Source organism: Hemitrygon akajei, unplaced genomic scaffold (assembly GCF_048418815.1).
Source record: "Hemitrygon akajei unplaced genomic scaffold, sHemAka1.3 Scf000085, whole genome shotgun sequence".
NCBI classification, from domain to species: Eukaryota; Metazoa; Chordata; class Chondrichthyes; order Myliobatiformes; family Dasyatidae; genus Hemitrygon; species Hemitrygon akajei.
The window spans coordinates 1343315-1366051 of NW_027331971.1; the positions used below are offsets into that span (position 1 = coordinate 1343315).

Genomic DNA, 22737 nt, shown 5'->3' on the forward strand with positions numbered 1-22737 from the left:
TGAGCAGGCGAACGGCCTCTCTCCAGTGTGAACTGACTGGTGTACTTGTAGGCTAGCTAACTGTGTGAATCCCTTCCCGCAGTTTGAGCAGGTGAACGGCCTCTCCCCTGTGTGAACTCGCTGATGTACCTTCAGTTTAGATGACGAAGTGAATCCTTTCCCACAGTCTGAGCAGGTGAATGCCCGCTCTCCAGTGTGAACAGACCAGTGTGCTTGTAGGTTGGAATACTGACTGAATCCTTTCCCACACTCTGAGCAGGTGAACGGCCTCTCCCCACTGTGAACAGACTGGTGTCGCAGTAGGTGAGATAACCGATTGAATCCCTTCCCACAGTCTGAGCAGGTGAACCGCCACTTCCCAGTGTGAAATGACTGGTGTCCCTGTAGGGAGGATGATTCAATGAATCCCTTCCCACAGACTGAGCAGATGAATGGCCACTCCCCAGTGTGAACTGACTGGTGTCTCAGTAGCTGAGATGACAAAGTGAATCCCTTCCCACAGTCTGAGCAGGCAAACGGCCTCTCTCCAGTGTGAACTCGCTGATGTACCTTCAGTTCAGATGACCGAGTGAATCTCTTCCCACAGTCTGAGCAGGCAAATGGCCTCTCTCCAGAATGAACTGACTGGTGTTTCTGTAGGTGACATGACGAAGTGAATCCTTTCCCACAGACCGAGCAGGTGAATGGCCACACTCCAGTGTGAACTGACTGGTGTCTCAGTAGGTGAGATGACAAAATGAATCCCTTATCACAAACTGAGCAGATGAATGGCCTCTCTCCAGTGTGAACTCTCTGATGTACCTTCAGTTGGGATGACCAAATGAATCCCTTTCCACAGTCTGAGCAGGTGAACGGCCTCTCTCCAGTGTGAATTCGTTGATGTCCCTTCAGTTGAGATGAGGAAATGAATCCCTTCCCACAGCCTGAGCAGGTGAACGGCCGCTCCCCAGTGTGAACTCGCTGGTGTGTCATTAGGTCACATGACCGAGTGAATCCTTCCCCACAAATTCAGCAGATGATCAGCCTCTGCCCAGTGTGAACTGACTGGTGTGCCCACGGGTGGGATGACTGACTGAATCCCTTCTCACCCACAGAACAGGTGAATGGACTTGTCCCAGTGTGAACTTGCTGATGTACCTTCATGAGATGACCTTGAATCCCCACAGTCTGAAAAGGTGAGCAGCCTCTCCCATGTATAAAATGACAGGTGTGCCAGTCGGTCAGATGATTGAGGGAATCCCTCCCCACAGTCTGAGCAGGAAGGATGATTGAGTGAATCCCTCACTCCACTTCTTAAATACATGGACAGAGACAGCAAAACAGTGTTCAAGATTCCCACAGATAAATTCCTTGTTGTTGTTAACCTGAAAAAAGATTTATAAAATTCATCAATGGGTGTAGGACAACATTTCAGATGAGATTACTTGAGTTGTCAAGGTGTGATCTGGTATCACACTGTTACAGTGAAGTTTCACCCAAGTTGGAGAGAAAAATCATCTTCCAACTGGGCACAGTGATGGGATCTGGAATGACCATCAATCTCTCTGATGCTCTTCCTGTCTCTACAAGAATCGGGCATTTCTGCCATCTCCAATCTGTGACCTGGCTCAGTTTGACTCTCTCCATTGGTATTATTCCCTGTTCCCACTGAGCTGCATGGGTGCCTGGCCCCACAGTAACTGAAACACTCTCACAGAAATAGCCTTTGTTGATGTTCAGCTGAGAATTTCTTTCATGTACTGCTAACGTAAAGTGCCAGTTTTAAATCAATGTTAACATGCCCTGCCCAGATGAATGGTTGGTCTCCACAGCAGTTAAGAGGAATTGAATGAATATCAGTATTATTTCATGTTCTTGTCACAGTCATGGAAAAGTACAACAGAAACAGGCCCTTTGGCCCATCTAGTCTGTGTTGAACTATTTAATCTGTCGACTCCCATACCCTTAACATCCAGGTACCTATACAAAACTCTTAAATGCTGAAATTGAGCTCGCATGCACCACTTGTGCTGGCTGCTCATTCCACACCTGGATAACTGTCTGCGGGAAGAAGATTCCCCTCTTGTTCCCCTTAACATTTCACCTTTCACCCTTAACCCATGGCCTCTGGTTGTAGTCCCACACCATCTCAGTGGTAAAAGCCAGCTTGCATTTACCTTATCTAGACCCTTCATAATGTTGGTACACCTCCATCAAATCTCCCCTTAATCTTCTCCATTCCAAGAAATAAAGTCCTGCCCTGTTCAATCTTTCCTTCTAACCCATCTCCTCCAGACCTGGCAACATCTTTGGGAAATTTCTCTGAACTTTTTCAACCTCTTTTACATCTTTCATGTAGATTGGAGACCAAAACTGCACACAATACTCCAAACTAGGCCTCACCAATGTCTTGTACAATGTCAGCATAACATCCATCTCCTGTACTCAGTACTTTGGTTTACGAAGGTCAATGTGCCAAAATCTTTCCTTCCGTCCCTATCAAACTGTGACACCACTTTCAGTGAAATATAGACCTGTATTCCCAGATCCCTTTCCTCTACAACACTCCTCCATGCCCAACCAGTCACTGTGTAAGAAGGTCCTACCAAAGTAAAACACCTCACACTTGTCTGCATTAAATTCCATTTTCCATTTCTCAACCCATTTTTCCAGCTGGTCCAGATCAGCAAGCCATGGTAGTCTTCCTCATTGTCCACTACACCCCAATCTTGGTTTCATCCACAAATTTGCTGATCCAGCTGACCATGTTAACATCCAGATTACTGATATAGATGACAAACAACACTAGATCCAGTACTGATCCCTGTGGCACACCAGTCAGAGAGGCAATCATCTGCTACCACACTCTGGCTTCTCCCAAAGACAGTGTCTGATCCAATTTACTATCTCATCTTGAACGTTGAGTGACTTAACCTTCTTGACCCACCTCCCATATGAAGCTTTGTCAAATGCTTTGCTAAAGTCGACGTAGACAACATCCACCGCCTTTTCTTCATAAACTTTCCTGATAACTTCCTCGAGAGACTCCCTAAGATTGGTTAGACATGACCTACCATGCACAAAGCAATGCTGTCTGTCCTTAATCAGTCCACATCTATCTAAATACTTGCATATCCAGTTCCTGCACACACATTCCAATAACATTCCCCCTACTGATGTCAATTTCACCAAAGTACAATTTCTTAGTTTATTTTTAGAGCTTTTCTTGAACAGCGGATCAACATTGGTTGTCCTCCAATCTTCCAGTACCTCAACTGTCACTAAGGATGATTTAAATATCTGTGTTTGGGCCCCGACAATTTCTGCACTTGACTTCCTCAGGGTCCCAGGTAACAACTTGTCAGGCCCTAGGGATTTATCCATGGCAATTTTCCTTAGGACAGCAAACACCTCCACCTCTGTAAACTGTACAGTGTTCATGAAGTTGGTGCTGCTTTGCCTCACTTCTATAGACTCTGTGACCATCTCCTGAGTAAATACAGATGCAAAGATAATATTTAAAATATCCCCCATATATTTTGTCTCTTCATATGGATTACCATTCTGATCTTCCAAAGGATTTATTTTTTCCCTTGCAACTTTTTTGCTCTGAACATATCTGCAAAATCCCTGAGGATTCTCCTTCATCTTCTCTGCTGGGGCAAACTCTTGCCTTCTTGTATTTCTTCATAAGTGTTCACTTGAATTCACTGTACTTCATAAGTACCCCATTTGTTCCTATTTGCCTGTACCTGGTATGCACCTCCTTTTTATTGATCTGGGAGATGAAACCCAAAGGGGTGATAGTGCTGCATGGTGGGAGGTGGGGGTAGGGGATGGATGTTTAAACTAAAGTTGCTGGGGGAATGGGAGCCTGAATAACAGAACAGATAGTGGAGGTGTTGTGGAGACAGGTGTTGTTCAGACCTCAGACAAGGTCAGGAATGACAAACGTTGAGCATGGTGCAGTGAATATGCTGAGCCCTGTATATTTCAATACAAGGAGCATCGTAGGAAAGGCGGATGTGTTCAGGCCATGGATCAACACCTGGAATTATGACACTAGGATTTGGCAACTGTGGACTGGGACAGGCTGCTTTATGGCAAAGGTGTGTTTGGTAAATGAGAGGCCTTCAAAGTGAAATTCTGAAAGTACAATGTGGGTATGTGCTTGTCAGAATAAAAGATACAGATAGAAACTGTAGGGAACCTTGGATTTCAAGAGATTTTGAGACCCTGGTGAAGGACAAAATGGAGTTGCACAACAGGGATAGGCAGGCAGGTTGTTACGGAGTATAAGAAATGCAAGAGAACACATCAGAAGTAAATCAGGATGGCTAAAAGAAGGCATGAGATTCCCCTCGCAGAAAAGATGGAGGATAATCCTCAGGGATTCCAGATATAGATTAAGAGCAGAAGGATTGCAAGGCAATCTGGAAGACCGGAATGGCAACCCACGTGTGGAACCAAAGCAGATGGAGGAGATCTTAATTTTTTTTACCTCTATTTACTCAGGAGATGGACACAGGGTCTATGGGTATGTTTGGAAAAGCAGCATTAAAATCCTGGTCCCTGTACAAATTAAAGAACAGGAGATGTTTGCTGTCCTGAGGCAGATGAGAGTGGATAAATTTCCAGGGCATGACAAGGTGCTCCCTCGGACCCTACAGGAGGCAAGTGCAGAAATTGTCGGGATCCCTAGCAGAGATAATTCAATTATCCTTGGTGATGGGGGGATGTACAAGAGGATTGGAGAACAGCCAATGTTGTTTCAATGAATGACACAAGGCAAAGAGTAGTTGTAGGTGGGTCATATTCTGCATGGAGGCCGGTGACCAGTGTTGAGCCTTGGGGATCTGTTCTGGGACCCCTACTCTTTGTGATTTTTATAAATGACCTGGATGAGGAAGTGGAGGGATGGGTTAGTAAGTTTGTTGATGACACAAAGGTTGGAGGTGTTATGGATAGTGTGGAGGGCTGTCAGAGGTTACAGTGGGACATTGATAGGATGCAAAACTGGGCTGAGAAGTGACAGATGGAGTTCAACTCAGAGAAGTGTGAAGTGGTTTATTTTGGCAAGTCAAATATGATGGCAGAATATAGTATTAATGGTAAAACCCTTGGCAGTGTGGAGGATCAGAGGGATCTTGGGGTCCGAATCCATAGGACACTCAAAGCAGCTGCGCAGGTTGACTGTGTGGTTAAGAAGGTGTATGGTGTATTGGCCTTCATCAATCATGGAACTGAATTTAGGAGCCAAGAGGTAATGTTGCAGCTATATAGCACCCTGGTCAGACCCCACTTGGTGTACAGTGCTCAGTTCTGGTCGCCTCACTACAGGAAGGATGTTGAAGCCATACAAAGGGTGCAGAGGAGATTTACAAGGATGTTGCCAGGATTGGGGAGCAAGCCTTATAAGAATAGGTTGAGTGAACTTGGCCTTTTCTCCTTGGAGTGAAGGAGGATGAGAGGTGACCTGATAGAGTTGTACAAGATGATGAGAGGCATTGATCGTGTGGATAGTCAGAGGCTTCTTGCCAGGTCTGAAATAGCTGCCACAAGAGGACACAGGTTCAAGGTGCTGTGGAGTTGGTACAGAGGAGATGTCAGCGGTAAGTTTTTTACTCAGAGGGTGGTGAGTGTGTGCGACAACAGTGCTGGAGGCGGATACGATAGGGTATATTAAGAGGCTTTTAGATGGAGCTTAGTAAAATAGAGGGCTATAGGTAACCTTAGTAATTTCTAAGTTAGGCACATGTACGGCACAACTTTGTGGGCCAAAGGCTGTAGGTTTTCTATGTTTCGCTGTTTAACATAGAACATAGAAGTCTACAACATATTACAGGCCCTTCAGCCCACAAAGTTGTGCCGACCATGTAACCTACTCTGGAAACTGCCTGGAATTTCCCTAACGCATAGACCTCTATTTTTCTAAGCTCCATGTACCTGTCTAAGGGTGTCATAAAAGACCCTATTGTATTCGCTTTCACCCCCGCTGCTGGCAGTGCATTCCACACACCCACCACTCTCTGTGTGAAAAACTTACCCCCGACGTCCCCTTGGCACACATTTTCAAGCAACCTAAAATTCTGTCCCCTCGTGTTAGCCACTTCAGCCCTGGGAAAAAGCCTCTGCCTATCCACATGATCAATGCCCCTCATCATCTTATACACCTAAAAACGGTTCTAAACATAATCAAGGAAATTATACATTGCTTTGAGGATTTGTTCAAAGCATACACAATTGTGAGGGTACAGATAGGGTAAAAGCAAGCAATTGTTTCCACTGAGGATGGATGTGATGATAACCAGAGGTCATGGGTAAGTGGGGAAGGTGAAAACTCAAGGGGAACATGTGGAAAAACCCTTCACTGAAATGGTTGTGAGAGTGTGGAATGAGATGCCAGCACAAGTGGTTCATGCCAGCTCAATTTCAGCATTTAAGTGGAGTTTGGATGGGTACCTGGGTGGTAGGGGTATGAAGGGCTGTGATCCCAGTGTAGGATGTTGCATCAGAGAGTTTAAAAATCTTCAGCATTGTCTGGACGGGCCAAATGGCCTGTTGCATGGAACTTCTCCATGTCCCTATGACAGAGAAGCTGGCCAAACTTGATTGGAAGGGGAGACTGGTAGGAATGACGATGGAGCAGTAATGGCTGGAGTTTCTTGGATCAATTCGGGCGCTGAGTGATCAATACATCCCAAAGAAGTGGAAGCATTGGAAAGGCAGGGGGACACAACCATGACTGAAATGAGAAGCCAAAGCCAACATAAATGCCAAAGGGAGGGTAAATAATAGTACAAAAATGATTGGAAAGTTTTAGAAACCAACAGAAGACAACAATCTCCGGATCCTGACAGGATATTCCCTGGGACGTTGAGGAAACTTAGTGTAGAAACAGTAGGGGCTCTGACAGAAATATTTCAAATGTCATTAGAAACGGGGATGGTGCCGGAGGATTGGCGTATTGCCCATGTGGTTCCATTGTTTAAAAAGGGTTCCAAGAGTAAACCTAGCAATTATAGGGCTGTCAGTTTGACGTCAGTGGTGGGTAATTTAATGGAAAGTATTCTTAGAGATGGTATGTATAATTATCTGGATAGACAGGGTCTGATTAGGAATAGACAGCAGGAATTTGAGCGTGGAAGGTCATATTTGACAAATCTTATTGAATTTTTTGAAGAGGTTACAAGGAAAGTTGACGAGGGTAAAGCAGTGGATGTTGTCTATATGGACTTCAGTAAGGCCTTTGACAATGTCCCACACGGGAGGTTAGTTAAGAAGGTTTAATCGTTAGGTATCAATATTGAAGTAGTAAAATGGATTCAACAGTGGCTGGATGGGAGATGCCAGACAGTAGTGGTGGATAACTGTGTCAGGTTGGAGGCCGGTGACTAGTGCTGTGCTTCAGGGATCTGTATTGGGTCCAATGTTGTTTGTCATATACACTAATGATCTGGATGATGGGGTGGTAAATTGGATTAGTAAGTATGCAGATGATACTAAAGTAGGTGGCATTGTGGATAATGAAGTAAGTTTTCAAAGTATGCAGAGAGATTTAGGCCAGGTAGAAGAGTGGGCAGAACAATGGCAGATGGAGTTTAATGCTGATAAGTGTGAAGTGCTACATTTTGGTAGGAATAATCCAAATAGGTCATACATGGTAAATGGTAGGGCATTGAAGAATGCAGTAGAACAGAGTGATCTAGGAATAATGGTGCATAGTTCCCTGAAGGTGGAATGTCATGTGGATAGGGTGGTGAAGAAAGCTTTTGGTATGCTGGCCTTTATAAATCAGAGCATTGAGTATAGGAGTTGGGATGTAATGTTAAAGTTGTACAAGGCATTGGTAAGGCCAAATTTGGAGTATTGTGTACAGTTCTGGTCACAAAATTATAGGAAAGATGTTAACAAAATAGAGAGAGAGAGTACAGAGAAGATTTACTAGAATGTTACCTGGGTTTCAGCACCTATGTTACAGGGAAAGGTTTAACAAGTTAGGTCTTTATTCTTTGGAGAGTAGAAGGTTGAGGGGGGACTTGATAGAGGTATTTAAAATAATGAGGGGGATAGATTGAGTTGACGTGGATAGGCTTTTTCCGTTGAGAGTAGGACAAATTCAAGGAAGAGGACATGATTTGAGAGTCAGGTGGCAAAAGTTTCAGGGTAACACAAGGGGGAATCTCTTTACTCAGAGAGTGGTAGTTGTGTGGAACGAGCTTCTAGTAGAAGTGGTAGAGGCACATTCGGTATTGTCATTTAAAGTAAAATTGTATAGGTATATGGACAGGAAAGGGATGGAGGGTTATGGGCTGAGTGCGGGCCAGTGGGACTAAGTGAGAGTAAGCGTTCAGCACAGACTAGAAGGGCTGAGATGGCCTGTTTCCGTGCTGTAATCGTTATATGTTTATAACTAAAATAAAGATCAGGTATGCTCAGGGCACTGAATTATGATTTGTAGTCACTAATGAGTCTTGGTTGCACCTACCAGTCTGAGGCATTTACAGGAATAAAATATCCGGGGCCACCATATCTTTTGAAAACCAAGGTTCCCTGCACCAGTTACCTTTCAACTTTTAATTTTGCAGGCACATACAAACTCCACAGATTCAAAATTCCACTGCTGAAGGACACCCATTTACCAAGTACTCCTTCGACAGAAAACATCCTGACCCAGTCCATACTTCAGATCCTTTCTGTTAACATCCAAATTGACCTTTCTCCTATTTAGAATCTCAACCTGTGATCCAGACCTCTCTTTTTCCATATTTACTTGGAATCTCATGGCATTATGATCACTAAATACAAAGTGTTCCCATACACTAATTTCTGTCACTAGCCCTCGATCATTCCCTAATAGCATATTGCACACTTCTATGTTGAGAATTCTACATACTGATTAAGGACACATTTGCCAAATTCTACCCCAGCTAGTCCTTTTGCAGGATGGGAGACACAGTCAATATTTGGAAAGTTAAAAACGCTTACCATATCAACCTTTGTTTCTTGGCATGGTCTGTGATCTACCTACACATTTGTTCCTCTAGGGGACTCAGCCTCCCAGCTATGGACATGTCGGACACAGCCGCTTCTTGTCCATCTTTAATCTCTCCCTTTTCGGATTTATACTTAGAAATTTCAACTTTATTCAGTCGGATCAGATATAATTATGGCCACTCTCAGAAGCGCCATAAGAAATACGGACCCGGGCAATGGGAAAATTAAGAAAACTGACGATTTCTCGGAGGAACCCACTCCCGGGTAAAGAGACTAAAATCTCAAATCAGCAATATCAGCATTGAGATAACTCAACTAAAAGAGAAAATCGAAGGAAAAGTTGACTCTTTGAGCCTTGATCTTAAAGAAGTTAGTCGAAATACTTTGGACCTTTCTTCTCGTTTGGAAAAAGCCCAACAAAGGATCATTGATCTTGGAGCTCGATCACATCGGAACAATATTCGAATTGTTGGATTAAAAGAGAAATCAGAATTGGCTGACACACTGGATTATTTCGCAAAAAATGCTTCAGTCTTTATTTCCAGAGGTTTGCTTACAGCCTTCAGATATTAAAATGGCTCACAGAATCGGCACTTTAAAATTTTTGGATCAAGGTAAAAACAGACATATTGTTGTGCGTTTTCTCCGTTTCAGAGACAAAGAACATATTATTAAGCTTGTGAGAAAAAAAAGACCTTTTCAGTATCTGAATTCAGACATTCGCTTTTTTGAAGATTTTCCACGTGAAGTTGTGTTATTTATTTATTTATTAAAATTTTCGAAAATTACGAAGAATAAATGTGATGATAAAATAGTGAGAAATATAATATTAACCCTCCCCTTAACCCTCCCCCTCTTAACCCTTATCTAAAGAAAGAAAAAAAAGAGAGAAAGATTGCCTGGATATCGGAGGATCCCCACATGCTCCATGGAGTTCAAAATAATTTTAAGATTTATTTTTACTTTCCCCAATTACTTTATAATTTTATCTTCAAAGGACCTATGTATTTAATCCTATCTTTTGTAGGTATGGGAGCTAAATTTTCAAAAATATATCATATTCATTTCTTAGATTGTATGTAATTTTTTCAAGTGGAATACAACTATGTATTTCATTATTCCAATGATCCATAGTTAAATATAAATCAGATTTCCAAGTAACTGTGATAACTTTTTTGGCTACTGCCAATGCAATTTTTATAAATTTTTTCTGACACTTATTCAATTTAAGTTTCGGTATCGTCCCTTCAATGTCTCCTAATAAAAATAATACTGGACTATGTGGGAGTTGTACTCCAGTGATTTGTTCCAATAAAAGTCTTAGATTTATCCAAAATGGTTGAATTTTAAAACAAGACCAAGTAGAATGTAAAAAAGTACCAATTTCTTGATTACATCGAAAACATTGGTCAGACATATTTGAATTTAATCTATTTATTTTCTGTGGTGTTATATATGATTGACGTAAAAAATTATATTGTATTAATCTAAGTCGAATATTTATTGTATTTCTCATACTATCAGAACCTAATCTTGACCAGTTTTTTCCATCAATTTTAACATTCAAATCAATTCCCATTTTTGTCTTGACTTATGAATTCCTGATTTAATTGTCTGTTTTTGAATCAAATTATACATACAAGATGTAAATGTTTTAATTTTTCCTTTTTGAATTAATATTTCTATTTCACTAGATTTTGGCATCAACATTGTTTGACCCAACTTTTCTTGTAAATAAGCCTTTAATTGAAAATAACAGAAAAGAGTGTTATTTGATATTTTATATTTATTTTTTAATTGATCAAATGACATCAATAGATAGATAGATAGATACTTTATTCATCCCCATGGGGAAATTCAACTTTTTTTCCAATGTCCCATACACTTGTTGTATACCTCCTTCAAAACAATCACCTATATATTTAATCCCCTTTTGGAACCAATTAGTAAAAGTTTATTATCCATTGTAAAAGGAATAAACCTATTTTGAATTAAAGTTCTTTTTGCTAATAGAGATTTCTTTATCTCATCTAACATCGGTAGCTGAGCGAAGGGCGCTGAGTAGGCTACGGTCAATTATGGATAATTCTGAACATCCTCTACATAGCACCATCCAGAGACAGAGAAGCAGTTTCAGCGACAGGTTACTATCGATGCAATGCTCCTCAGACAGGATGAAGAGGTCAATACTCCCCAATGCCATTAGGCTTTACAATTCTACCGCCAGGACTTAAGAACTTTTTAAAAGCTATTATTAATGCTTTTTGAGATAGTGATTTAGATGCATATCATATTTTTTTTACTGAGTTAAGTATTGTATGTAATTAGTTTTGCTACAACAAGTGTATGGGACATTGGAAAAAAAGTTGAATTTCCCCATGGGGATGAATAAAGTATCTATCTATCTATCATATTTACCTTATTCCATAAATCAATCAAGTGTCTTAATATAGGAGATGTTTTTTCCCCCGTATCCATTTGGATTCCCATTTATATATAAAATCTTCTGGTATGTTTTCTCCTATCTTACCTAATTCTATTCTAATCCATGCCATTTTTTCTTCATCAAAAAAAGACGCAATAAATCTAAGTTGATTTGCTTTATAATAATTCTTAAAATTTGGAAGTTGTAACCCTCCTAAATCAAATTTACATGTCAATTTTTCCAATGATATTCCTTTCCTTTCCTTTCCAAAGAAATTTCCTTACATATTTATTCAGTTCTTGAAAAAACTTCTGAGGTAATTGTATTGGTAAAGTTTGAAATAAATATTGTAATTTAGGAAATATATTCATTTTTACAGCATTAACTCTACCTATTAATGTTATTGGTAACATCATCCATTTATCAAGATCCTCTTTTATTTTTTTTAATAATGGCAAATAATTTTGTTTATATAATTTTTTTACATCATTATCAACTCTAATACCTAAATATTTTATCCCATTTATTGACCATCAAAATTGAGTTACTAATCAACATTGATTATAATTTCCTTTGGTAAGGGGTAAAATTTCACTTTTATCCCAATTTACTTTGTACCCTGATACTTTCCCCATATTCTTCCAATCTAAAAGATAATCTTTGCAAAGATTGCAATGAGTTTGTTAAATAAATCAAAACATCATCAGCAAATAAATTAATCTTATATTCTTCTTGATCAACTCTAAAGCCCCCAATGTCTGATTCTGTTCTAATTAATTCAGCTAATGGTTCTATTGCCAATACAAATAAAGCAGGTGATAATGGGCAGCCTTGTCCAGTCGACCTCGTTAAGCAAAACAGTGTTGAAATCTGACCATTTGTAACTACTTTAGATTGAGGATTAGTATTTAAGGTTTTAATCCATTGTATAAAAGATTTTCCTAACTCATATTTTTCCAATACCTTAAATAAAAAAATCCCATTCCAATCTATCAAATGCTTTTTCTGCATCCAAAGCAACTGCCACACTCATTTCCTCTCTTTTTTGTGCCAAATGAATTATACTAAGTAACCGGGTTATATTATCCATTGATGGTCTGTTTTTAATAAAACCTGTTTGATCCAATTGTATTAATTTTGGTAAATATTTAGATATTCTTCTAGATAAAATTTTTGTTATTATTTTATAATCTGTATTCAACAAAGAAATAGGCCTATATGATGTTGGTTTTAAAGGGTCTCTATCTTTTTTTGGCAATACAGTTATGATCGCTGTTAAAAAAGATTGTGGGAGTTTATGCATTCTTTCCATTTCGTATATTAATTCCATAAAAGGTGGAATTAATAAATCTTTAAATTTTTTATAAAATTCAGGAGGAAAACCATCTTCTCCTGGGGATTTATTACTCTGAAATGATCCTAAAGCTTCTTCAACCTCTTTTAATGTAAATGGCATATCTAATCCTTTCTGTTCTTCCAAATTTAATTTTGGAAGGGTTATTTGTGATAAAAATTTATCTATCTCAGCAATCTTATTTTGTGATTCTGATAGTTCAGTATAAATTTTTTTTTAAAGTTTCATTAATTTCTAAAGGTTTATAAGTAACCTTATTTACACTTGTTCTAATTGCATTTATTGTTTTAGAAGCCTGTTCTGTTTTCAACTGCCAAGCAAGAATTTTATGTGATCTTTCACCTAATTCGTAATATTTCTGTTTAGTTCTCATAATTACTTTTTCTGTATGATATGTCTGGAGTGTATTATATTGTAGTTTTTTATTAACAAGTTGTCTTCGTTTTTCTTCTGTCATATATCTTTGAGATTCTTTTTCTAACTTTATGATATCTTTTTCCAATTGATCTATTTCTGCCATGTATTCCTTCTTAATTTTAGATGTATAACCTATAATCTGACCCTTTAAATATGCTTTCATCGCTTCCCATAATACAATTTTATCCTCAACTGAATGTAAATTTGTATCCAAAAAAAATTGAATCTGTTTTTTCATAAAATCACAAAAATCTTGACGTTTTAATAAAATTGAATTAAATCTCCATCTATAAATCGATTCCTCCTTATCCATCATTATCATTGTCATTATCAAGGGGGAATGATCTGACAGTATTCTTGCTTTATATTCCACACTTTTCACTCATAATACTTTTTGATAATAAAAAAAAAATCAATCCTTGAGTAAGATTTATGTCTATTTGAATAAAATGAATAATCTCTTTCTCTTGGATTAATTTTCCTCCATATATCAATCAGGTTTAAATCTTTCATTAATGATAAAGTTAGTTTTATTACTTTTGATTTTGTAGCAATTTTAGTTGACCTATCCAAAACTGGATCTAAACAAAAATTAAAATCTCCACCTATTAATATTTTATCAAGTGCATCAGCCAAGTTCAAAAAAACATCTTGTATGAATTCTGCATCATTTTCATTTGGTGCATAAATGTTCATAAAAGTCCAAAATTCTGAAAAAATTTGACAATGTATAATCACATATCTCCACCAGAATCAATTATTACATTTTGTATTTTAATTGGTAAAGATTTATTAACCAAAATTGCAACTCCTCTCGATTTTGAATTAAATGAAGCTGCAATGACATTTCCAACCCAATCCCTCTTAATTTCTTATGTTCTTTTTCTGTTAAATGTGTTTCTTGTAAAAAAGCTATATCTCCTTTCATTTTCTTAATATATGTTAAAACTCTTTTTCTTTTCACAGGTCCATTAATTCAATTAACATTAGAACTTAAAAAATTAAGTAAATTAATGATTCATAATACCTTGGGAACTCTTTAAAATTCTCCATGTTGCTATGAGTTTCTCCCCAACCATCCAGACAAAAAAGAAGAAAAATAGAAGAAAGATAACTAATATATATGGAAAAAAAACAAAGTACCCCCCAACTAATGTTGCGAATAAAAAGAACACAACATTACCCCCCCACCATTTTACGGGTCATGGCAATCGCCATGATTGTACACGTGAAACTCGCAGCTATCGATCAGGAGCTCTTCCCGCTCCCCCGCAAAAAAAAAAGAAAATATATTAGTGAAGAAAAAAAAAGAAAATAATTAATGTCTCTACTCCCAATTAATACTCAACTATTTTTTTTTATAAATGGCCATCAAATCCAACCTTGTTTCAGTCTTCATCATTAGTCCATTTCATTTCTATAATTCTTTACTTCTTTGTGGACATCAGGTAATTCTTGTACAAATTTCTCCGCTTTCCGGTAGTCAACGAAAAAACTTCTTTCTTCATTATCCAGGAAAATTATCAATTTTGCTGGATAGCTCAATAAAAATTTATAGCCCTTTACCCATAAAGATTTTTTCACTGGATTAAATTCCTTCCACCTCTTCAGAAGATCGTAACTTATGTCTGGATAAAAAAGAAACTCTTTTCCTCCTATTATCAATGGCCCATTTCTCTTTTTAGCACCTTGAGTAGCTGCCTTCAAGATCATTTCTTTATCTTGGTACCTTAAACATTTTATCAAAATTGATCTTGGATTTTGATCTTGTTGAGTTCTTGGTCTTAAAGCTCTGGGTAACATTCTACTAAATCTCCTCTGTACTCTCTCTATTTTGTTGACATTTTTCCTTTAGTTCGGTGACCAGAACTGCACACAATACTCCAAATTTTCCTCACAAATGACTTGTACAATTTTAACATTACGTCCCAAATCCTATACTCAATGCTCTGATTTATAAAGTCCAGCATACAAAACACTTCCTTCACCACCCTATCCACATGAGATTCCACCTTCAGGGAACTGTGCACCATTATTCCTAGATCACTCTGTTCTACTGCATTCTTCAATGCCCTACCATTTACCATTTATGTTCTATTTGGATTATTCCTACCAAAATGTAGCATCTTACACTTATCAGCATTAAAATCCATCTGCCCATCTCCATCGTTCAGCCCACGCTAAATCTCTCTGGCCTAAATCTCCCTGCAAGCTTTGAAAGCCTAGTTCATTATCCACAACACCACCTACCTTAGTATCATCTGCATACTTACTAATCCAATTTACCACCCCATCATCCAGATCATTAATGTATATGACAAACAACATTGGACCCAATACAGATCCCTGAGGCACACCACTAGTCACCGGCCTCCAACCTGACAAACAGTTATCCACCACTACTCTCTGGCATCTCCCATCTAGCCACTGTTGAATCCATTTTACTACTTCAATATTAATACCTAACGAATAAACCTTCCGTGTGGAACCTTGTCAAAAGCCTTACTGAAGTCCATATAGCAACATCCACTGCTTTACCCTCGTCAACTTTCCTCGTAACCTCTTCAAAAAATTCAATAAGATCTGTCAAATATGACCTTCCACGCACAAATCCATGCTGACTATTCCTAATCAGACCCTGTCTATCCAGATCATTATATATACCATCTCTAAGAATACTTTCCATTAATTTACCCACCACTGACGCCAAACTGACAGGCCTATATTTGCTAAGTTTACTCTTAGAACCCTTCTTAAACAATGGAACAACATGAACAATACGCCAATCCTCTGGCACCATCCCCGTTTCTAATGACATTTGAAATATTTCTGCTATTTCTACACCAACTTCCCGCAAGGTCCTAGGCAATATCCCGTCAGGACCCGGAGACTTATCACTTTTATATTCTTTAAAAGTGCCAGTACTTCCTCCTCTTGAATTGTCATAGTTTCCATAACTTCCCTAATTGTTTCCCTTACCTTGCACAATTCAATATCCTTCTCCTTAGTGAATACCGAAGAAAAGAAATTGTTCAAAATCTCCCCCATCTCTTTCGGCTTCACACATAGCTGTCCACTCTGATTCTCTAAGGGACCAATTTTATCCCTCACTATCCTTTTGCTATTAATATAACTGTAGAAACACTTCGGATTTATTTTCACCTTACTTGCCAAAGCAACCTCATATCTTCTTTTAACTTTTCTAGTTTCTTTCTTAAGATTCTTTTTACATTCTTTATATTCCTCCAGCACCTCATGTGCTCCATGCTGCCTATATTTATTGTAGATCTCCCTCTTTTTCTGAACCAAGTTTCCAATATCCCTTGAAAACCACGGCGCTCTAAAACTTTTAACCTTTCCTTTCAACCTTCTAGGAACATAAAGATTCTGTACCCTCAAAATTTTAGCTTTAAATGTAGATGTGAACTTTCCACTATTCAGGACATTTACAAAGACAGTTGCGCAAAAAGGCCCGAAGGATCACCCCAACCACAAACTGTTCCAGCTGCCACCATCCGGGAAACGGTATCACAACATAAAAGCCAGGCCCTACAGGCTCTGGGACAGCTCCTTCCACCAAGTTATCAGACTGATTAGTTTATGCTGATACAATTGTATTGACTGTCCTTACTATAATTACTATATATTACACATTGCACATTTAGATAGAGAAGTAATGTAAAGATTTCTACTCCTCAGATATATGAAGGGAATCAGTCATTTCAATTCACCCTCTCCACTGTCTGTTCTGGCATTCTGACTCCACTTTAGTTTAACACACCCCCCCCCCCACCCCCACGGCACACACTAGCACGAGCAAGCCTTACCACTAGGATCTTAGACCTCTGTTAGTTTTAATTCCCTAACAAGCAAATCAGCTATCAGCCCTTTGACATTCCTCTGTGAGGTAATCCCCCTTAACAGTTTCTAAAGTGTTCTACCTGTTGTTACAGGGGATGGCCAGAAGAGTACTCTGTGATGGCTATTTAACCTCTATCCCCTTCCTGACTGTCACACAGTTCCCTGTGTCCTGCACCTTGGGTGCAACTCATCTCTCTTCTTGTCATATCTATCACCCCCTCCAACTCCCGGATGATCTGGAATTCATGCATTTCAAGTTTCAACTCCCTAATGTGCAGGGCTACAAGCTGCAGCTGGATGCACAATTTGTAGTTGAGGGCATCAGGGACACTGGAGGTCTCCCCACCTTCCCACCAATGTCCCCTCTAATTTGTAATGACCAGTGTTTCGAAAAATCTTGTGCTGTGCAATTTTTACCCACTGACAGCATGTGTACACTGAATTTTAAATAGAGAGGTATTTATTTTAACAGCTAGCAAAACACTGTTAATCAGAACTTTGATCTCCTCTAGGTTTGATTGAGTTCATCTGCACTCTCACACAGCCTGTGTAGCAGGACTGCAGAGGATAATGAAGGAGTTTCTCACTCCAGCTTTTGCACACCATCCATATCTGATTTGCTTGCTAAATGATTTAAAAAGTCAGATTTCCAAGTATCACTCCACTTCCTCCCACTTGCAAGTTCTCCAGCAACTTCTGCATCGCCACAATACTCATAGGTTTCTGTATTGTACATAAATATTTCCCCTGAACCCTCCACCTGACGGTGCTGAACTCATTGTTGGCAATGCCAGTGAATATGAAGGGAAGGGCACTGACTGGAGTCTGGCAGCTTTGTGATGTGAAAGATACTTGTTGCCCAGGGCAAAAGTGTTTGATATCATTATGTACCCAGACAGAATGGATCAAAACATGTTCTCACCGGTAGAAAAGTTCAGAACAACAGGAGATAGAACAAGCAACACACATAAAATGCTGGAGGAACTCAGCAGGCCAGACAGCATCTATGGGAAAGAATACTAATTCTGAGTTCCTCCAGCATTTTGGATGTGTTGCTTGGATTTTTAATGTCTGCACATTTTCTCTTGTTTGTGATTGGAGGTAGAACAAAGGTGATTTTCTCAATTGGTGATGTAAAAGATTTTGTTCCCTTTCTCCGAGTTCCCAATCCTTGCATTCAGATAGCTGGAGCTCAGCTCTGTCTGAGAGATCCATCGGTTCCCATTCCCTCATCAACTGGAAGCTCCCCGCGGCTCGTGTACGGATCGTTGGGCTGAGAGAGAGGGAAAAGAACAGAACTGTCCCGGGGTTACGGTGGTCCGGAATCCAGTGCAATTGCCCCGAATTCGGGGCTGAAAGAACGCGCCACGATTTCTTTCTTACCTGGAGCCGAAATCCTGAGGCCTTTTGTGTACTGCGCATGCGCGATATTCGGGAGCCCCGCAATCCTGACGCCTGCGCATTTGATCGGTGCTTCAGTGACGGCGAAAATTCTGCCGCTGAGCATTCTGGGTAATCACGGTGCCATTAAAAGTTTCTGCAAGCTCCGGTTCCATGCCTATACCTCAGGTTTTTTATTGTGTAGAAAACTCAGCAGCTCTTTCAACGCAAAAATACAGCTCCCATAAACAATGTACTTAATAACAGCAACCTTTCCGCATGTCTAATGCCGAAGGAGAACATTCTTACAAATGCAGTTTGGAAACACAGGAGATTCTGCTGTTGCTGGAAATATAGAAACGCACACACACAAAATGCAGGAGGAACTCTGCAGTTCAGGCAGCAGGTAAGCAGAGGAGTACTCAGTCTAGACATGCTAAAGGGGGTCAGCCTAAACGTTGTCTATTTATTCCTCTCTGCACTTGCTGCCTGATCTGATAATTTCCACCAGTATTTTGCAGAAATTAACCATCCTTTTGCTTTTCGATCGACCAGTTTCAAAATGTTTCGGATCTTTCATTTGTAGCCACATCCTGCTGGTCTGATTCCTCTTCTTCCTACTCCTTGTAAATCCTAAGCCCTATCTCTTTCTGGAGCCCCAAAGCCCTGACTCAAGCTGGCAACTCGTTGATTTCTGACTCTGTTCCATTGAAAATTCACTCTCTCGTCTGCTGTCAGAGTTTGGAGGCGCATTGCAACAACCCAGCTGTCTGAGGCACAATCCTTTGAAATGAGTGACAATGACACAAAACTTTGAAAAGAGCAGGGAAGAAGGAGTTTAACCACCTTAGTCCAGAGCTCTGAAGAACGTTAAAACCACAGTAAGCTCATCTGAAATGGCTAAATGAGGGGGCATGGTTTTAAGGTGCTTGGAAGAAGTTGCAAAGGATATGTCAGAGGTAAGTTTTTCCACACAAAGTGTGGTGGGTGTGTGAAATGCACTGACGGTGACAGTGTTGGAGTTGGATACAATAGGGTATTTTAAGAGATTCCTAGATTGTTACATGGACCCTAAAAAAATTAGAGGGCTATGCGGTAGGGTAATTGTAGGCAGTTTCTGGTTGGCACAACATTGTGGGCTGAAGGGCTTGTGATGTGTTCTAGATTTATATAATTCCTTGAAATTCAAGGGAAATCTTTTCTCTGACCGAGTTTTGACTAGTTGCAACCTGTCATCACAGAGCGAGTGAGGGGGGAGCGGCAGGGATAGATTTTAAAATACTGATATGGAACAGAAACATGGGCAGGGACAAGATGGGCCGAGTGGCCTCATTAGTATACATTGTGAGTGTGGTAGAGACAGTAACTACCTGAGAAACGGGATTTGATACAGAACCGATTTATCTTTCACAGTTCCACTATATTAAACACCAGTCTAGTTTAAGGCTAACATCAGCAGAACAGACTCCTCCAATGCTCAGTGACCAGGGTTCAGTCCTGGATGCGACGAGCAGCCACAAGAACTGCAGAATCTGACAGTAACAGTCCCTCATGATCCTGCAGCTGCCTTCAGTCACTGTGAAGGTTAAACATTTAACACGGAGCTGATTTGAACTTCCTCCCTGATGTGAAGTTGCTGGTGTTGCAGCAGCTGGGATGATTGAGTAAAACTCTTTGCTCACTCCGGACAGAAATGTGGCCTCTATTTATTTTCAAATCACTGGAGCATCACAAGGTGGGTTAACTGAATGACTCGCTTCACCCACACGGAGCTGGTGAACGGCCGACTGAATCCCTTCCAAAATGAGACCCAGTGAATGATGTCACAATGCTGCAACGTCATGGCAATGTATCCTATCAGATCACGGACATGGACACGTGTTCGGTTTCTCCTTGTGGCGAGTGGGGCGCTGTCTTCTCCAGCATCTCCGCCTCCACAATGAAGGATCGGTGGTATTCAAGCGCTGGTGAACAGGCAGATACAGTGGAACCAACGTGCTGTTGTGTTTGAGATTCCCATACACAAAAAGTGTACAGAAGTTTCTGAACTTTTAAAAGTTTACAACGCACGTCAGTGAGTGAAGGACAACATTTCAACTCAGATAATTTTAGTCTCCATGGTGCCTTCAGAAAGAAAACAGTCACAGTTCAAAACAATTTGGAGGAACAAGACTTCACCTTCTAACTGGCCACAGTTCCGGCATCAGGCACAATATCAAACTCTCTGCTTCTCTCTGAATCAAAATTATCATTCCTCCCCTTCATCAGTCTGTGACTTGGCTCAGTTTGTCTATCTCCTTCCCATTCTGAGCATGCGCCACACACTCACTGAGATCACATTTTATTTACACGGCTGCGACTAGAGACTTTCTGATTATTATGTCCCTCCTGGCATTTGACGGTGGTAAACTCAGAGACAGCAATGCTACTGAACCTCAGGAGTAAGTGATTAGGATTTTTCGTTGGAGATCGATAGACTGCCGGTAGTGTGTGTGTGGTCGTTCTCAGACTGGAAGGAGGTAGCGTTTGGAGTACCCCAGAGATCAGTCCCTGACCACAGTTGTTCACAGTTTAATGTCCTGGCGGAGGCAGCGAGATGTGAGATGTCCCAGTCTGCTGGTGACGCAGAACGAGTGGAGTTGGGGAACGGGAGGCTATTCACATGCAATTTCATAGCTTTGCAATCAGTACATAGTGCTTTGTTGAGACTGTACCTGGAATATGATGTAAAATCCGGCTCCCCATACTAACACGGGTTAGACAGACTAAAGAACAAACTGCCGGAGGAACTCAGTGGGTCGGGCAGCATCTGCGGAGGGAAATGGACCATCAACATTTCGGGCCGAGACCCTCCCTCTGGACTGAGAGTGGACGGGAAATAGTCGGAGAAAAGAGGTGAGGGGTGGAGATGGGGCAAGAGCTGGGGAGTGAGAGGTGGGTCCAGGTGAGGGGGAGGTGGGAAGGTGGAAATAGTGACGGGGGGGAGGTGAGTGTTTGGGGCAACACCGGGCTGGAGAAGATGTAAATTAATTCCATAGAGGATTAACAAAGAGGTTAGAGCGTATTTGTTATAGAGAGTGCAATGAAGATTCACCAGACTGATCCCTGGAGTGGTGTGTCATCATATGAAGAAAAATCAAATGCGATAACCCTTTCATTTAGAGAATCGAGAACTGAGAGGCGAACACATTGAAATGCACAACATCATTACCGGTTGAACCAGGAATCCCAGTCTCTGAAAACGGGGGTGGACTGTCTGGGATTAAGATGAGGGGAAATGTCTCTACACCGAGGGTGATGAATGTCTGTAAATCCCCACTACAGAGGGCGGTGAAGACTCGGTGACCTTCCTCGCATAAAACAGAGGCCGGCAGATGTGTGGGGACTGAAGGAATCGAGGAAACGAGGATCGGGCCGAAAGACATGGCTGAGATGGGAGATCAGTCGCCATCTTGTTGCTAGTTAGAGGGGCTGAATTGTCTCCTCGTGCTGTTTCTCACTTGATGTTTCAGTTCCTGTCCAGTGAGATCCAGAGAAATGTGAATAGAAATGAGTGTTTATAAACAAAACTGATTTAAATGAAACCTGCATATTTCCGGTTTGGGTCTGAATTTTGTGTCTGGGGTGGGAATGGAATGCCTAACTCTGTAACCAGTAGGGTGGAGGGGTGGGGACGGGGAAGATATAGAGGGAAAATTAAAAATGTATCTGACGTAAACATGAAATAATGTGGGAAATAATGAATTAACGTGGGGAAATGCAGCATGGGTCGGGCAGAGTGTGAGGGACGAGGAGCGGAGTCACTGGGTCACATGGGCGACCCTCCACCGTCACCTGAACCCGTTTTACCGCGTATCCGCAGTATCTGCGGGTTTGTTTCCGAGGCTCCGCCCGTTTGACGCGCTGACGACATCGCGCAAGCTCAGTCCTAGATGGTCGGTGTTTCTCTCTTTCTTCGTGGAAGCGGGTCGGTGGAGGAATCGGAATCGGGAGAGGATCTTTGCTCTTCGGGGCGTGGAGCCGGGGACGGATTATTCTCTGCCGGGCGACACCAACAATCTCCCTTCGGTGAGTACTGGAGCCGGTCTCGAGAGCGGAGTTCTGATGTCCTGTAAACTTTCCCCAACTCAAACAAGAGAAAATCTGCAGATGCTGGAAATCCGAGCAACGCGTACAAAATGCTGGGGGAACTCAGCAGGCCGGGTAGCAGCTAGGAAAAGAGTACAGTTGACGTTACCGGCCGAAACCCTTCGGCGGGACTGGAGAATAAAAGGTGGGGGTGGGGAAGGGAGAAGGAAACACAAGGTGATCAGTGAAACCTGAA

The 22737-nt window shown here is 40.8% G+C and overlaps 1 protein-coding gene and 1 long non-coding RNA gene across 2 annotated transcripts in view; both read right to left on the reverse strand.

Annotated features, from left to right (window-relative positions):
- On the reverse strand, nt 1–14229 carry LOC140722706 (uncharacterized; the record flags this gene model as incomplete). The annotated part of the gene is made up of 2 exons (XM_073037402.1): nt 14200–14229; nt 1–1364 (listed from the first exon to the last, which is right to left on the reverse strand). A coding segment is annotated over exon 2 (972 nt), but the record flags the coding sequence as incomplete, so codon positions are not given.
- Nucleotides 1–22737, reverse strand: part of LOC140722704 (uncharacterized) — a 328213-nt gene that overhangs the window by 273637 nt on the left and 31839 nt on the right. The window lies entirely within an intron of this gene.